General features: G+C 43.5%; 1 protein-coding gene across 1 annotated transcript in view; it reads right to left on the reverse strand.

The window, feature by feature from the left end:
- The window catches only part of LOC311108859 (sodium channel protein type 3 subunit alpha-like), a gene marked incomplete at both ends in the record, with an annotated part of 161677 nt that extends 151106 nt beyond the window's left edge, over window positions 1-10571 (reverse strand). Inside the window, 2 exons of the mRNA XM_084151630.1 lie at window positions 6755-6885; window positions 10305-10571. Of these exons, the coding sequence (XP_084007756.1) occupies window positions 6755-6885; window positions 10305-10571 (398 nt within the window). The remainder of the gene's footprint in view (window positions 1-6754; window positions 6886-10304) is intronic.
- Window positions 10572-11626: the final 1055 nt, after the last annotated feature.

Consider the following 11626-nt stretch of genomic DNA (forward strand, 5'->3'; position numbering starts at 1 on the left):
TCAGACGGCCCTGTATGTGTGCTTTCTTGAGCAGGGGGACCTTGCGGGCGCTGCAGGATTTCAGTCCTTCACGGCGTAGTGTGTTACCAATTGTTTTCTTGGTGACTATGGTCCCAGCTGCCTTGAGATCATTGACAAGATTCTCCCGTGTAGTTCTGGGCTGATTCCTCACCATTCTCATGATCATTGCAACTCCACGAGGTGAGATCTTGCATGGAGCCCCAGGCCGAGCGAGATTGACAGTGCTTTTGTGTTTCTTCCATTTGCGAATAATCGCACCAACTGTTGTCACCTTCTCACCAAGCTGCTTGGCGATGGTCTTGTAGCCCATTCCAGCCTTGTGTAGGTCTACAATCTTGTCCCTGACATCCTTGGAGAGCTCTTTGGTCTTGGCCATGGTGGAGAGTTTGGAATCTGATTGATTGCTTGCTTCTGTGGATAGGTGTCTTTTATACAGGTAACAAACTGAGATTAGGAGCACTCCCTTTAAGTGTGTGATCCTAATCTCAGCTCGTTACCTGTATAAAAGACACCTGGGAACCAGAAATCTTTCTGATTGAGAGGGGGTCAAATACTTATTTCCCTCATTAAAATGCAAATCAATTTATAACATTGTTGACATGCGTTTTTCTGTATTTTTTTCTTGTTATTCTGTCTCTCACTGTTCAAATAAACTTACCATTAAAATTATAGACTGATCATTTCTTTGTCAGTGGGCAAACGTACAAAATCAGCAGGGGATCAAAAATTTTTTTCCCTCACTGTATATACGTGTTTCTGAGCACCTCCCAGACATATGATATGTACTAATGGACTAGGTACTTTAGACAGAAACAAAAGTAGGGAGGTTGGTCGGGGAGGATTGGTGGGTGGGTGTAATCCGTGACCATCTAGCAATCCAAAGGTTAAATGTTCGGGAGCGTCGGAGACAACTGTAGCATTTTAGCTAACCCTTCCCCTAAACTTTATTCTAAATTTGACCTAATTCACCTAACCTTTTTACTTAAATTATCCTAAACTTTGTTGTTAGTTCACCTAAACACCAACATCAATTCTCCCCATAGGTCTTCTTTGTTGTTACATCCCAACAAGCAACCTGGTCTCAGAGAAAGATGTATAATACTACAGTTATTTCGGAAAGTTTTCAGATTCTGTTACGTTATAATGTCTGTTTTTGTTTTGTTTTTTTGTCAATCTACATACAATACCCCATAATGGCAAAGCAAAAACAGGTTTTTAGAAATGTTTGCATATTTGTTAAGAATAAAAACGGAAATATTACATTTACATAAGTATTCAGACCCTTTACTCAGTACTTTGTTGAAGCACCTTTGGCAGCGATTACAGCCTCAAGTCTTCTTGGGTATGACGCTACAAGCTTGGGCACACCTGTATTTGGGGAGTTTCTCCCATTCTTCCCTGCATATCCTCTCAAGATCTGTCAGGTCGGATGGGGAGCATTGCTGCATAGCTATTTTCAGGTCTCTCCAGAGATGTTAGATCGGGTTCATGTCCGGGCTCTGGCTGGGCCACTCAAGGACATTCAGAGACTTGTTCCGAAGCCACTCCTGCGTTGTCTTGGCTGTGTGCTTAGGGTTGTTGTCCTGTTGGAAGGTGAACCTTCGCCCTAGACTGAGGTCCTGAGCGCTCTGGAGGAGGTTTTCATCAAGGATCTATCTGTACTTTGCTCCATTAATCTTTCCCTCAATCCTGACTAGTCTCCCAGTCTCTGCCACTGAAAAACATCCCCACAGCAAGATGCTGCCACCACCATGCTTCACAGTAGGGATGGTGTCAGGTTTCCTCCAGATGTGACGCTTGGCATTCAGGCCAAACAGTTCAATCTTGGTTTCATCAGACCAGAGAATCTTGTTTCTCATGGTCTAAGAGTCCTTTAGGTGCCTTTTGGCAAACTCCAAGTGGGCTGTCATGTGCCTTTTACTGAGGAGTGGCTTCCGTCTGGCCACTGTACCATAAAGGCCCGATTGGTGGAGTGCTGCTGGAAGGTTCTCCCATCCACAGACGAACTCTGGAGCTCTGTCAGAGTGACCATCGGGTTCTTGGTCACTTCCCTGACCAAGGCCCTTCTCCCCCGATTGCTCAGTTTGGCCGGGCGGCCAGCTCTAGGAAGAGTCTTGGTGGTTCCAAACTTCTTCCATCTAAGAATGATGGAGGCCACTGTGTTCTTGGGGACCTTCAATGCTGCACACATTTTTTGGTACCCTTTCCCAGATCTGTGCCTCGACACAATTCTGTCTCGGAGCTCTACGGACAATTCCTTCGACCTCGTGGCTTGGTTTTTGCTCTGACATGCATTGTCAAGTGTGGGACATTATATAGACAGGTGTGTGCCTTTCCAAATCATGTCCAATTGAATTTACCACAGGTGGACTCCAATCAAGTTGTAGAAACATCTCAAGGATGATCAATGGAAACAGGATGCACCTGAGCTCAAGTTTGAGTCTCATAGCAAAGGGTCTGAATACTTATGTAAATAAGATATTTCATTTTTTTATTTTTAATACATTTGCAAACATTTCTAAAAACCTGTTTTCACTTTGTCATGATGGGGTATCGTGTGTAGAGTGATGAGGAAAATAAATAATTTAATCAATTTTAGAATAAGGCTGTAACGTAACAAAATGTGGAAAAAGTCTAGGGGTCTGAATACTTTCCGAATGAACTGTATATGTCCTCCAAGATGTATGATAAGTAACATCATCCAATTTGCATGCTATTATAAAACTGGGTACAATGCATGATGCTATACGTCCTCTAATTCATATGATATTGTACGACCGCTATTCCATTTATAATGTAACCTAACGTAACGTAATACTGTACATCAAACTAAATGGAGGGAACAGTATTGAATCCTACGAATTGCCCTGAGACCAGGTTGGGCAAAGAGCAAGCACAGAACAAATATTCAAACTGTTTGCTGGGGTGGGGGGGGCGAAAGCTAATTGACGCCGACAATTATACCTCAGCAGTTGGTTAGCCCTGTCCCCCATGGTGCTAATAGCATTATCCTCCCACTCCCCCCTCCCTTCTCATTTCATGGGCAAGATTAGAACGTCCACCGTGCTGTGTGGAGAGTGGTAAGAGGAACCCAAACCGCCTATTAAAAAACATATTAAATATGCAACTTAAACTCACCCAGTGAGGTGGAATTGAGAAGGTGTTTATGGAAACTAGGTGGATTGAAACTTGATTTCCTGTCCCAAATGTTCTATTTAGCCTATATTGTAGGATGTTGATTGGTTGATATGTCTGTCAAACGTTTCTTGATAGAATAACTTGTCCCTCATCTGCATTAATAGTTGGAATTGGCTTGCTGTAGACTACGCCAAAAGCACTGAGTCATTTGTATGGGAGAATGTTCTGCGTCCTTATTGTGTCTTGTATTTATACACTCTTAGACAAAAGGGTTCCAAAAGGGTTCTTCGGCTGTCCCCATAGGAAAACCCTTTTTAGTTGCAGGGAGAACCCTTTTGGGTTCCATGTAGAGCCCTCTGTGGAAAGGGTCCTACATTGTATGTGAAAGGGTTCTACCTGGAACCAAACAGGGTTCTTCAAAGGGTTCTCCTTTGGGGACAGCCGAAGAACCATTTTAAGTTCTAGATAACAATTTTTTTTCTACGAGAGCAGGTGGTTCGGAAACACCCTCAGGTGATGAATAACCTTGACTGAGACCTGAAGATTCCTCATGCTAATGCTTAGGCTTCAGCTCAGAGGGCTACCCACAGGCGACCCAGGTTTCAAACCCCTGGTTAGTTACACAATCAAATGACTCCACTGCCAAAACTGAAGTGTTAAAATAATGGCTGCCGTGTCCTTTTGCCTGAGGAAGCACTGCATTACTATGAAGTACCTCTCACGTCCCAACGGCTTGTTTAAATTCCCACACTCACAGACAGCACTTTACTCAAATGAGTCATCATAACGATAAGCACCCTGGCTCTGCAGAGGATTCCAGAGCACCCACACTATTAATGTAAAAGTCAATTTCAGCATTATGTACAAATCAGACTGCTGCCAAAAAGCTGCTAAGGCCTGGAATCCCAGGGTTTGTTTATAAACCGCTAGACAAATGTACACAGCCATTTTCTTACGCGCTAACTGGCCTGTCAAACTGCCAGTCGTCAAAGCAAATCTCGGCGGCAGCTTTAGCCTGAATTATCATCCCTTTATAGAATGCTTACTTAGGTTTTCCCGCTTTAAGGTCTCATACGGCTTCATCTACAGACTATATTCTATCTTCTCTCTCTGATGACTTCACTCACAGCTTTGTAGTGCTGTACCCCCTTCAAAGGAAGAGTGTTCTGGCTACAACCTCATTGATCCCTTGTTAATTATCAAACATGTACCCTGGCCCAAGGGCCCCTGGGTAATCAGCTACCAGTGAGGACACATGGCATATGTAACACCGCCTCAAAGTGAGCGCTTTTCACCACTCTGTCAGCTCACTCATGCACACATACAGGCAGGACACTGGCATGAACAGAGAGATAGGCACACACATAAAAGGACGAGCCGACGAAGAATCGCTGTGTGTGTTCATGTGTGTGCACAGCTCTTTGCATGTGTGTGTATGTACAGTAAATATTGTAGTATGTGATTGCTCATGCTGCCCGTCTTGAGAGCTATCCGGCAGAGCAGTCACACGGTCCTAAATCCTAACTCCTAACCCCCCCCCCCTCCCTGTCTGTCCCTACCCACACAGCACCTTTAGAGAAGACCTATTTCACCCGCTTATCGGGCTGACAAGAGCAAAGTGTCCGGCAGCGTAATATTTATCAACACCCGCAAACTCTGCTCCCGATATTTATAACAGTTCTCAGCGGAGGAAGAGAGGAGTGGGGGGGGGGGGGGGGGGGGGTGTAGGAGGAACCCAAACCGCCTATTAAAAAGCATATTAAATATGCAACTTAAACTCACCCAGTGAGGTGGAATTGAGAAGGTGTTTATGGAAACTAGGTGGCTTGAAACTTGATTTCCTGTCTCAAATGTTCTTTTTAGCCTCTGCTCCTAAATATTGTTTTTTAATTACTCAATATCTTTTTACAAAATCTAGTCAAACTTTCTTCAGGAAGATTCAGTCACTTTCTGGCTTCTAATGGATGATGGGTAACTGTAATAGACTGTATCATTACCTAACAGTAACCATCCAGTTTATTACATAACCTAACAGTAACCATCCAGTTTATTACATAACCTAACAGTAACCATCCAGTCTATTACATAACCTAACAGTAACCATCCAGTTTATTACATAACCTAACAGTAACCATCCAGTTTATTACATAACCTAACAGTAACCATCCAGTCTATTACATAACCTAACAGTAACCATCCAGTCTATACATAACCTAACAGTAACCATCCAGTCTATTACATAACCTAACAGTAACCATCCAGTCTATTACATAACCTAACAGTAACCATCCAGTCTATTACATAACCTAACAGTAACCATCCAGTCTATACATAACCTAACAGTAACCATCCAGTCTATTACATAACCTAACAGTAACCATCCAGTCTATTACATAACCTAACAGTAACCATCCAGTCTATTACATAACCTAACAGTAACCATCCAGTCTATTACATAACCTAACAGTAATCATCCAGTTTATTACATAACCTAACAGTAATCATCCAGTTTATTACATAACCTAACAGTAACCATCCAGTCTATTACATAACCTAACAGTAATCATCCAGTTTATTACATAACCTAACAGTAACCATCCAGTTTATTACATAACCTAACAGTAACCATCCAGTCTATTACATAACCTAACAGTAACCATCCAGTTTATTACATAACCTAACATTAACCATCCAGTTTATTACATAACCTAACAGTAACCATCCAGTCTATTACATAACCTAACAGTAACCATCCAGTCTATTACAGATGTAGGATCTTAATTTGATCACTCTTTTGTTGGTGAGAATGTTCCTGCACAGCAGGAAATGCTAACTTGTAGTGTATTCAAAGTTTAAAAAGGCTTCTAAAGTTTGTAATTTCCACTTTAACATGTCAGACTTGATTTGCCCTAACGAAAAAATTGATTAACCCCTACAAAAAATTACCATGAATTATAATTCACATAATAATTCATATTTCCTGTTGCTGCAGGATTCTTTTCCTGCTGTTGCAAACTGGCTATAATTAAGATCCTACATCTGTACATAACCTAACAGTGATCACCATGGTTGCTGGTGGGTCTATTACTGTTTGAGTCTATGAGTCAGTGACAGCTTGAGATTAAATCTCTTTTGGAGTATGACCTCTAAAATGAGTTCAATGCACATAAAGCATGGGGCAATTCTTGAAGAGTTCCATCTGTGTTGAGACATTTTCAAGAGATACTCAAATATTCTGATTTCACAGTATAAGTCCAGTCCTGTTTAGAATCCTCTCAATCATTGATTGCGTAATAAAACACTACAAACTAATAGCGGGACTGAAGCTCCCTTTATTCACTGACGGAGAGACAGCAGGCAATACCAACGGCTCAATTCTGACCAGCTCGCCCTTCCCAGACCCTATTTCCCCCATCAGTATACAAGATCAACATGATTACAACGAGAATGACAGGATAATATATCTAGACAAACTGAACTAGAGTAGGTTCTTACAGGCTATCCCAAGGCTTTTACCTCCCTCCCAAATGTTACATCTCTGCTCATTGATTTTCATTTTGACAGAGGAGTGTTGGTGGAAATGTGAGCGTTCCACCAGAAAGGATATGAGTGAACTAAAACCTTTATTGATGCTCTTCTAACAGGATGAAAGGGGCTAAAAATATAGAGTGCAGATGTGGCACTAAATCGGAAGATGGCCTTCCCTTTGTTCAGTACTATAAAAGTCTGTGGAGAAACAGAAAGTGAGATAGGCGGAGAGAGAGGGGGAGAGAGAAGGCGATCGAAAGAGACAGAAAGATGCGTCATGGTTAAGGACAACATGGCATGGCAATAAACATGTACAATAAACTTGCAGTGACACCAACCACACACTCACATCTACACACACACACTCACATCTACACACACACACATACACACACACACATCTACACACACAGACATGCACAAATAAAAGCACTGATTACGTATTATAACGAGCAAGATGGCGCTCGTAAAAAAAATAATAACTTCCTTTAATGCCCTGTCAATGATAAAACCTGACAGGTCTATAGAAGATGTTACCTTTAAGGGAGTCTCCTCATGGGAGATACAACACAACACAGAGATGAAGGAGATTGATATCAGCCAGTCCAGAATGTGCTGAAACTCCCTAATACTCTGTACTCTATCAACTGCTGCTCTGTGCTTAAAGGGACATTACACTCAAAGTGTGTCAGATGTTTTCAGACCTCAAAAGTAGTGTAATGTCAAGATGAGTCCACATCCCAAGCCATCGGTTGTGTCGATCCAGCTATTCACCTCAACCCCAAATGGATGTAAAACATAAGTACCAAACTTTTGAAATGATATGGTGCTTATCTTTTCAATGCATTTTGGGATGTGGCTAATCAGATGGCCTGGAACGTGGACCACTTCGGAGGTCAGAACATATCTGACAGATGCTGATTTTGGAGTATAACGTCCATTAAAATTCCAGCAGGTCTGCTGGAAGTGTGAGAACGTGTAAGAACATTACAGTGGCTGTAGTCACATCACTGGGGTGGAACATTCTGTGAAGTAGGGTTATCATTCCTCTAACATCCAGAGATAACAACAAAGATAGCCCACTCTATACTAGACTGTTGGCCATCAAAGAAGTCTGAATGCCTATCCACTCTCTCACAGTCTTTCGCTGTGGAAACCTATTGGATTATCAGATAGCGAGGCCTATGCCGTTTAAGATAAACAGTGACAGGTTGGTTTTGTTTCCCCTGGAGGAGATGTGCACCTGGGCTGATTTGGGGACGAGGAGGGAGGGGAGAGAGAGTGAGAGAGTGAAAGAGAGAAAAAGAGAGAGAACGAGAGAGCGAGGAGGGAGGGAGAGAGAGAGAGAGAGAGAGAGAGAGAGAGAGAGAGAGAGAGAGAGAGAGAGAGAGAGAGAGAGAGAGAGAGAGGCAGAGACATTAAGGAAGTGATAGTGTTAGAGAGAACTATCTATCCCCAGGAGAACTATCTATACCCAGGAGAAATAGCTTTCCATACCCACCTCAGCCTCCTTCTGTGTCCTGGGCAAACCAGCCAAAGCTCCTGACTGATGAATTTTGAAAGAATACATTTCAAACTGAGCACCTTGAAACCAGTAGCCTACTATGGCCTCTGTCCTTTTCACATACTGTAACAGTACAATTTCCACTCCCTGGGCAGCTGATTCAATGTATTTTCTCAACTGCTACACACTGAAATCACAACTCATGCCACAGCAACTACAGCCATAGCTGTCAGTTCAATTAGATTTATCCACCAGCTTAAAAGCCTAATACTCACATCCTGGAATGCATGTTTAGTCCAGTAACCCCAGGGTTGCACATTTTTGTTCCAGCCCAACACTATCACACCTGATTCAACTTATCAAGTGGCTTGACAATAAGTCAAGTAAAGTTCACTCAGGATTTTTTTTTTTTTTTTTAAGCCAGTTGAGAACAAGTTCTCATTTACAACTGCGACCTGGCCAAGATAAAGCAAAGCAGTGCGATAAAAACAACAACACAGAGTTACATATGGGGTAAAAAAAACATAAAGTCAAAAAATACAACAGAAAATATATATACAGTGTGTGCAAATGTAGCAAGTTATGGAGGTAAGGCAATAAATAGGCTATAGTGCAAAATAATTACAATTAGTGTTAACACTGGAATGCTAGATGTGCAAGAGATTATGTGCAAATAGAGATACTGGGGTGCAAAAGAGCAATGTGCTAGTGTTGGGCTGGAACACAAATGTGCCACTCTGGGGGGTTTACTGTAATACGTATTGTATAGCACGTGTCAAACTCATTCTACGGAGGAGTGTCTGCGGGTTTTCGCTCCTCCCTTGTACTTGGTTGATGAATTAAGGTCACTAATAAGTAAGGAACTGCCCTCAACTGGTTTTCTAGGGCTTAATTGAAAGGAAAAACCAAAATCCAGCTGACACTAGGCCCTCCATGGAACGAGTTTGAAACCCCTGCTGTATAGAATCACCCTCTACACCAGGTCTGTTGAATGCCGGTCCTGGAGTGCCAAAACACTTCAGGTTTTTGTTTCTACCTGGTAGTTAATTGCACTCACCTGGTGTCTCAGGTCTGAATTAGTCCCTTATTAGAAGAACAGGATGAAAACCAGAAGTGTTTCGGCCCTCCAGGACCGACATTCAACAGCCCTACTCAGTGAGAGGGGCACGATCCCATTTCAAAGCAGAACTTTAAACTCTTATTAGGGAAGAAGGAGAGTAAGGGAAACAGACAGCGCTAGCAGTAGCAACACTAAACCTATCATCTGTCTGTCTGTCTGTCTGTCTGTCTGTCTGTCTGACTCATCCTTCTATTCATCAGTCTGTCTGTCTGTCTGTCTGTCTGACTGACTCATCCTTCTATTCATCAGTCAGTCAGTCAGTCTGTCTGTCTGTCAGTCTGTCTGTCTGTCTGTCTGTCTGTCTGTCTGTCTGTCTGTCTGTCTGTCTGTCTGTCTGTCTGTCTGTCTGTCTGTCTGTCTGTCTGTATGTCTGTCTGTCTGTCTGCCTGTCTGTCTGTCTGTCTAACTGATTCATCCTTCTATCCATCAGTCTGTCCTTTCCTTTACGTCCTGCCAACACACACACTTCCTGAATCAGCGGCCCAAAGGTCCAGTCACAGGAAAGGTCCAGTCACAGGGCCCAAATATGGGCATGGGAAATCATTTCAACCCTTCCTCAAAGGCTCAGCCAGTTTCAATTAGGACTGATACTGACACACACACACACACACACACACACACACACACACACACACACACACACACACACACAAACACACACACACACAAACACACACACACTATTTCATAGCATTCATATAAGGATGGTCATTGTGAATACATCAGATGTGTTTCAGAGGGGGATATTGGTTCAGATGTACAAAAGAACACTGGAAGATTCCGGTAATTAGAGTCGTACTAAAAATGACATCCTTCAAGGAGGTCAAATACACAAAGGAAAGAGATGGCAGTGATGATATAAGAAGTGACACGCATTTGGATACAGATTCAATATTCCCAGGCATCCAAGCACAGGTATAAGGACACACACACCACACACACACCCACACACCCACACACACCCTCAAGTATCCATTCCCACCCCATTCTCACTCTCTGGTTCTTGAAATAGAACGGGTCGAAGTCCTCCAGTGGGACGCCCACCAGGCCGTTGGGGATGTCGCCGAAGATGCGCGGCAGCTGTTTACCGGCCTCCAGGTCGGCCCGGGGCCTGGGCAGCTCCACATCTCCCAGGTCCTCCTGGTAGTGCTTGGTGCGCCGGGCCTCTTCTTCGGCGATCCGCTGCTCCACGGCAGCCAGGGACTCACAGGTAAACCGGTGCAAGCTGTCAGGACCCGGTGGTAGCAGCAGGGTAGCCATCTTCTCATCCTGAGTCTCCTGTCCTAGGGATGACTTCACCAGCTATCAGGGGGGAAGAAGGGGAGGGAAAGAGAGAGATAAAGAGAGAGCGAGAGAGAAAGAGAGGGATTACGGAGGGGGAGATAGAGAGAGATCAGGAGACGTAAAGGGTTAATCAACAGGGCAGTTACACAGGGGAGGGTTTGGGGGAGTTGGTGTGTGTGTATTGGGGGAGTTGGTGTGTGTGTATTGGTGGGAGTTGGTGTGTGTGTATTGGTGGGAGTTGGTGTGTGTGTATTGGTGGGAGTTGGTGTGTGTGTATTGGGGGAGTTGGTGTGTGTGTATTGGGGGAGTTGGTGTGTGTATGTGTGTGTTTGTGTGTGTATTGGTGGGAGTTGGTGTGTGTGTATTGGGGGAGTTGGTGTGTGTGTATGTGTGTTTGTGTGTGTATTGGTGGGAGTTGGTGTGTGTGTATGTGTGTTTGTGTGTGTATTGGTGGGAGTTGGTGTGTGTGTATTGGGGGAGTTGGTGTGTGTATGTGTGTGTTTGTGTGTGCATTTATGTACTGTTTAACAGTATAATGTACAACATTGCCGCTATTATACAACGGGTGGGTCTAATCCTGAATGCTGATTGGTTAAAACCACATTCCAGCCGGTGTCTATTCCACAAGTTACCACCGGCTAAATCTATGACGTTAAAATGCCTATTTACTCTGTTCCATCTGGTGTGTGTGTATTGGGTGAGTTGGTGTATGTGTGTTTGTGTGTTTGTGTGTGTATTGGTGGGAGTTGGTGTGTGTGTGTGTGTATGTGTATTGGGGTAGTTGGTGTGTGTGTGTATGTTTATTGGGGGGGAGTTGGTGTGTGTGTGTGTGTTTGTGTGTTTATTGGGGGTAGTTGGTGTGTGTGTGTATTGGGGTAGTTGGTGTGTGTGTATGTTTATTGGGGGGGAGTTGGTGTGTGTGTGTGTTTGTGTGTTTATTGGGGGTAGTTGGTGTGTGTGTGTATTGGGGTAGTTGGTGTGTGTTTATGTGTGTGTGTGTGTGTGTATTGGGGTAGTTGGTGTGTGTTTAT

The sequence above is a fragment of the Coregonus lavaretus genome (genome assembly GCF_964263955.1).
Source record: "Coregonus lavaretus genome assembly, chromosome: 34".
NCBI classification, from domain to species: domain Eukaryota; kingdom Metazoa; phylum Chordata; class Actinopteri; order Salmoniformes; family Salmonidae; genus Coregonus; species Coregonus lavaretus.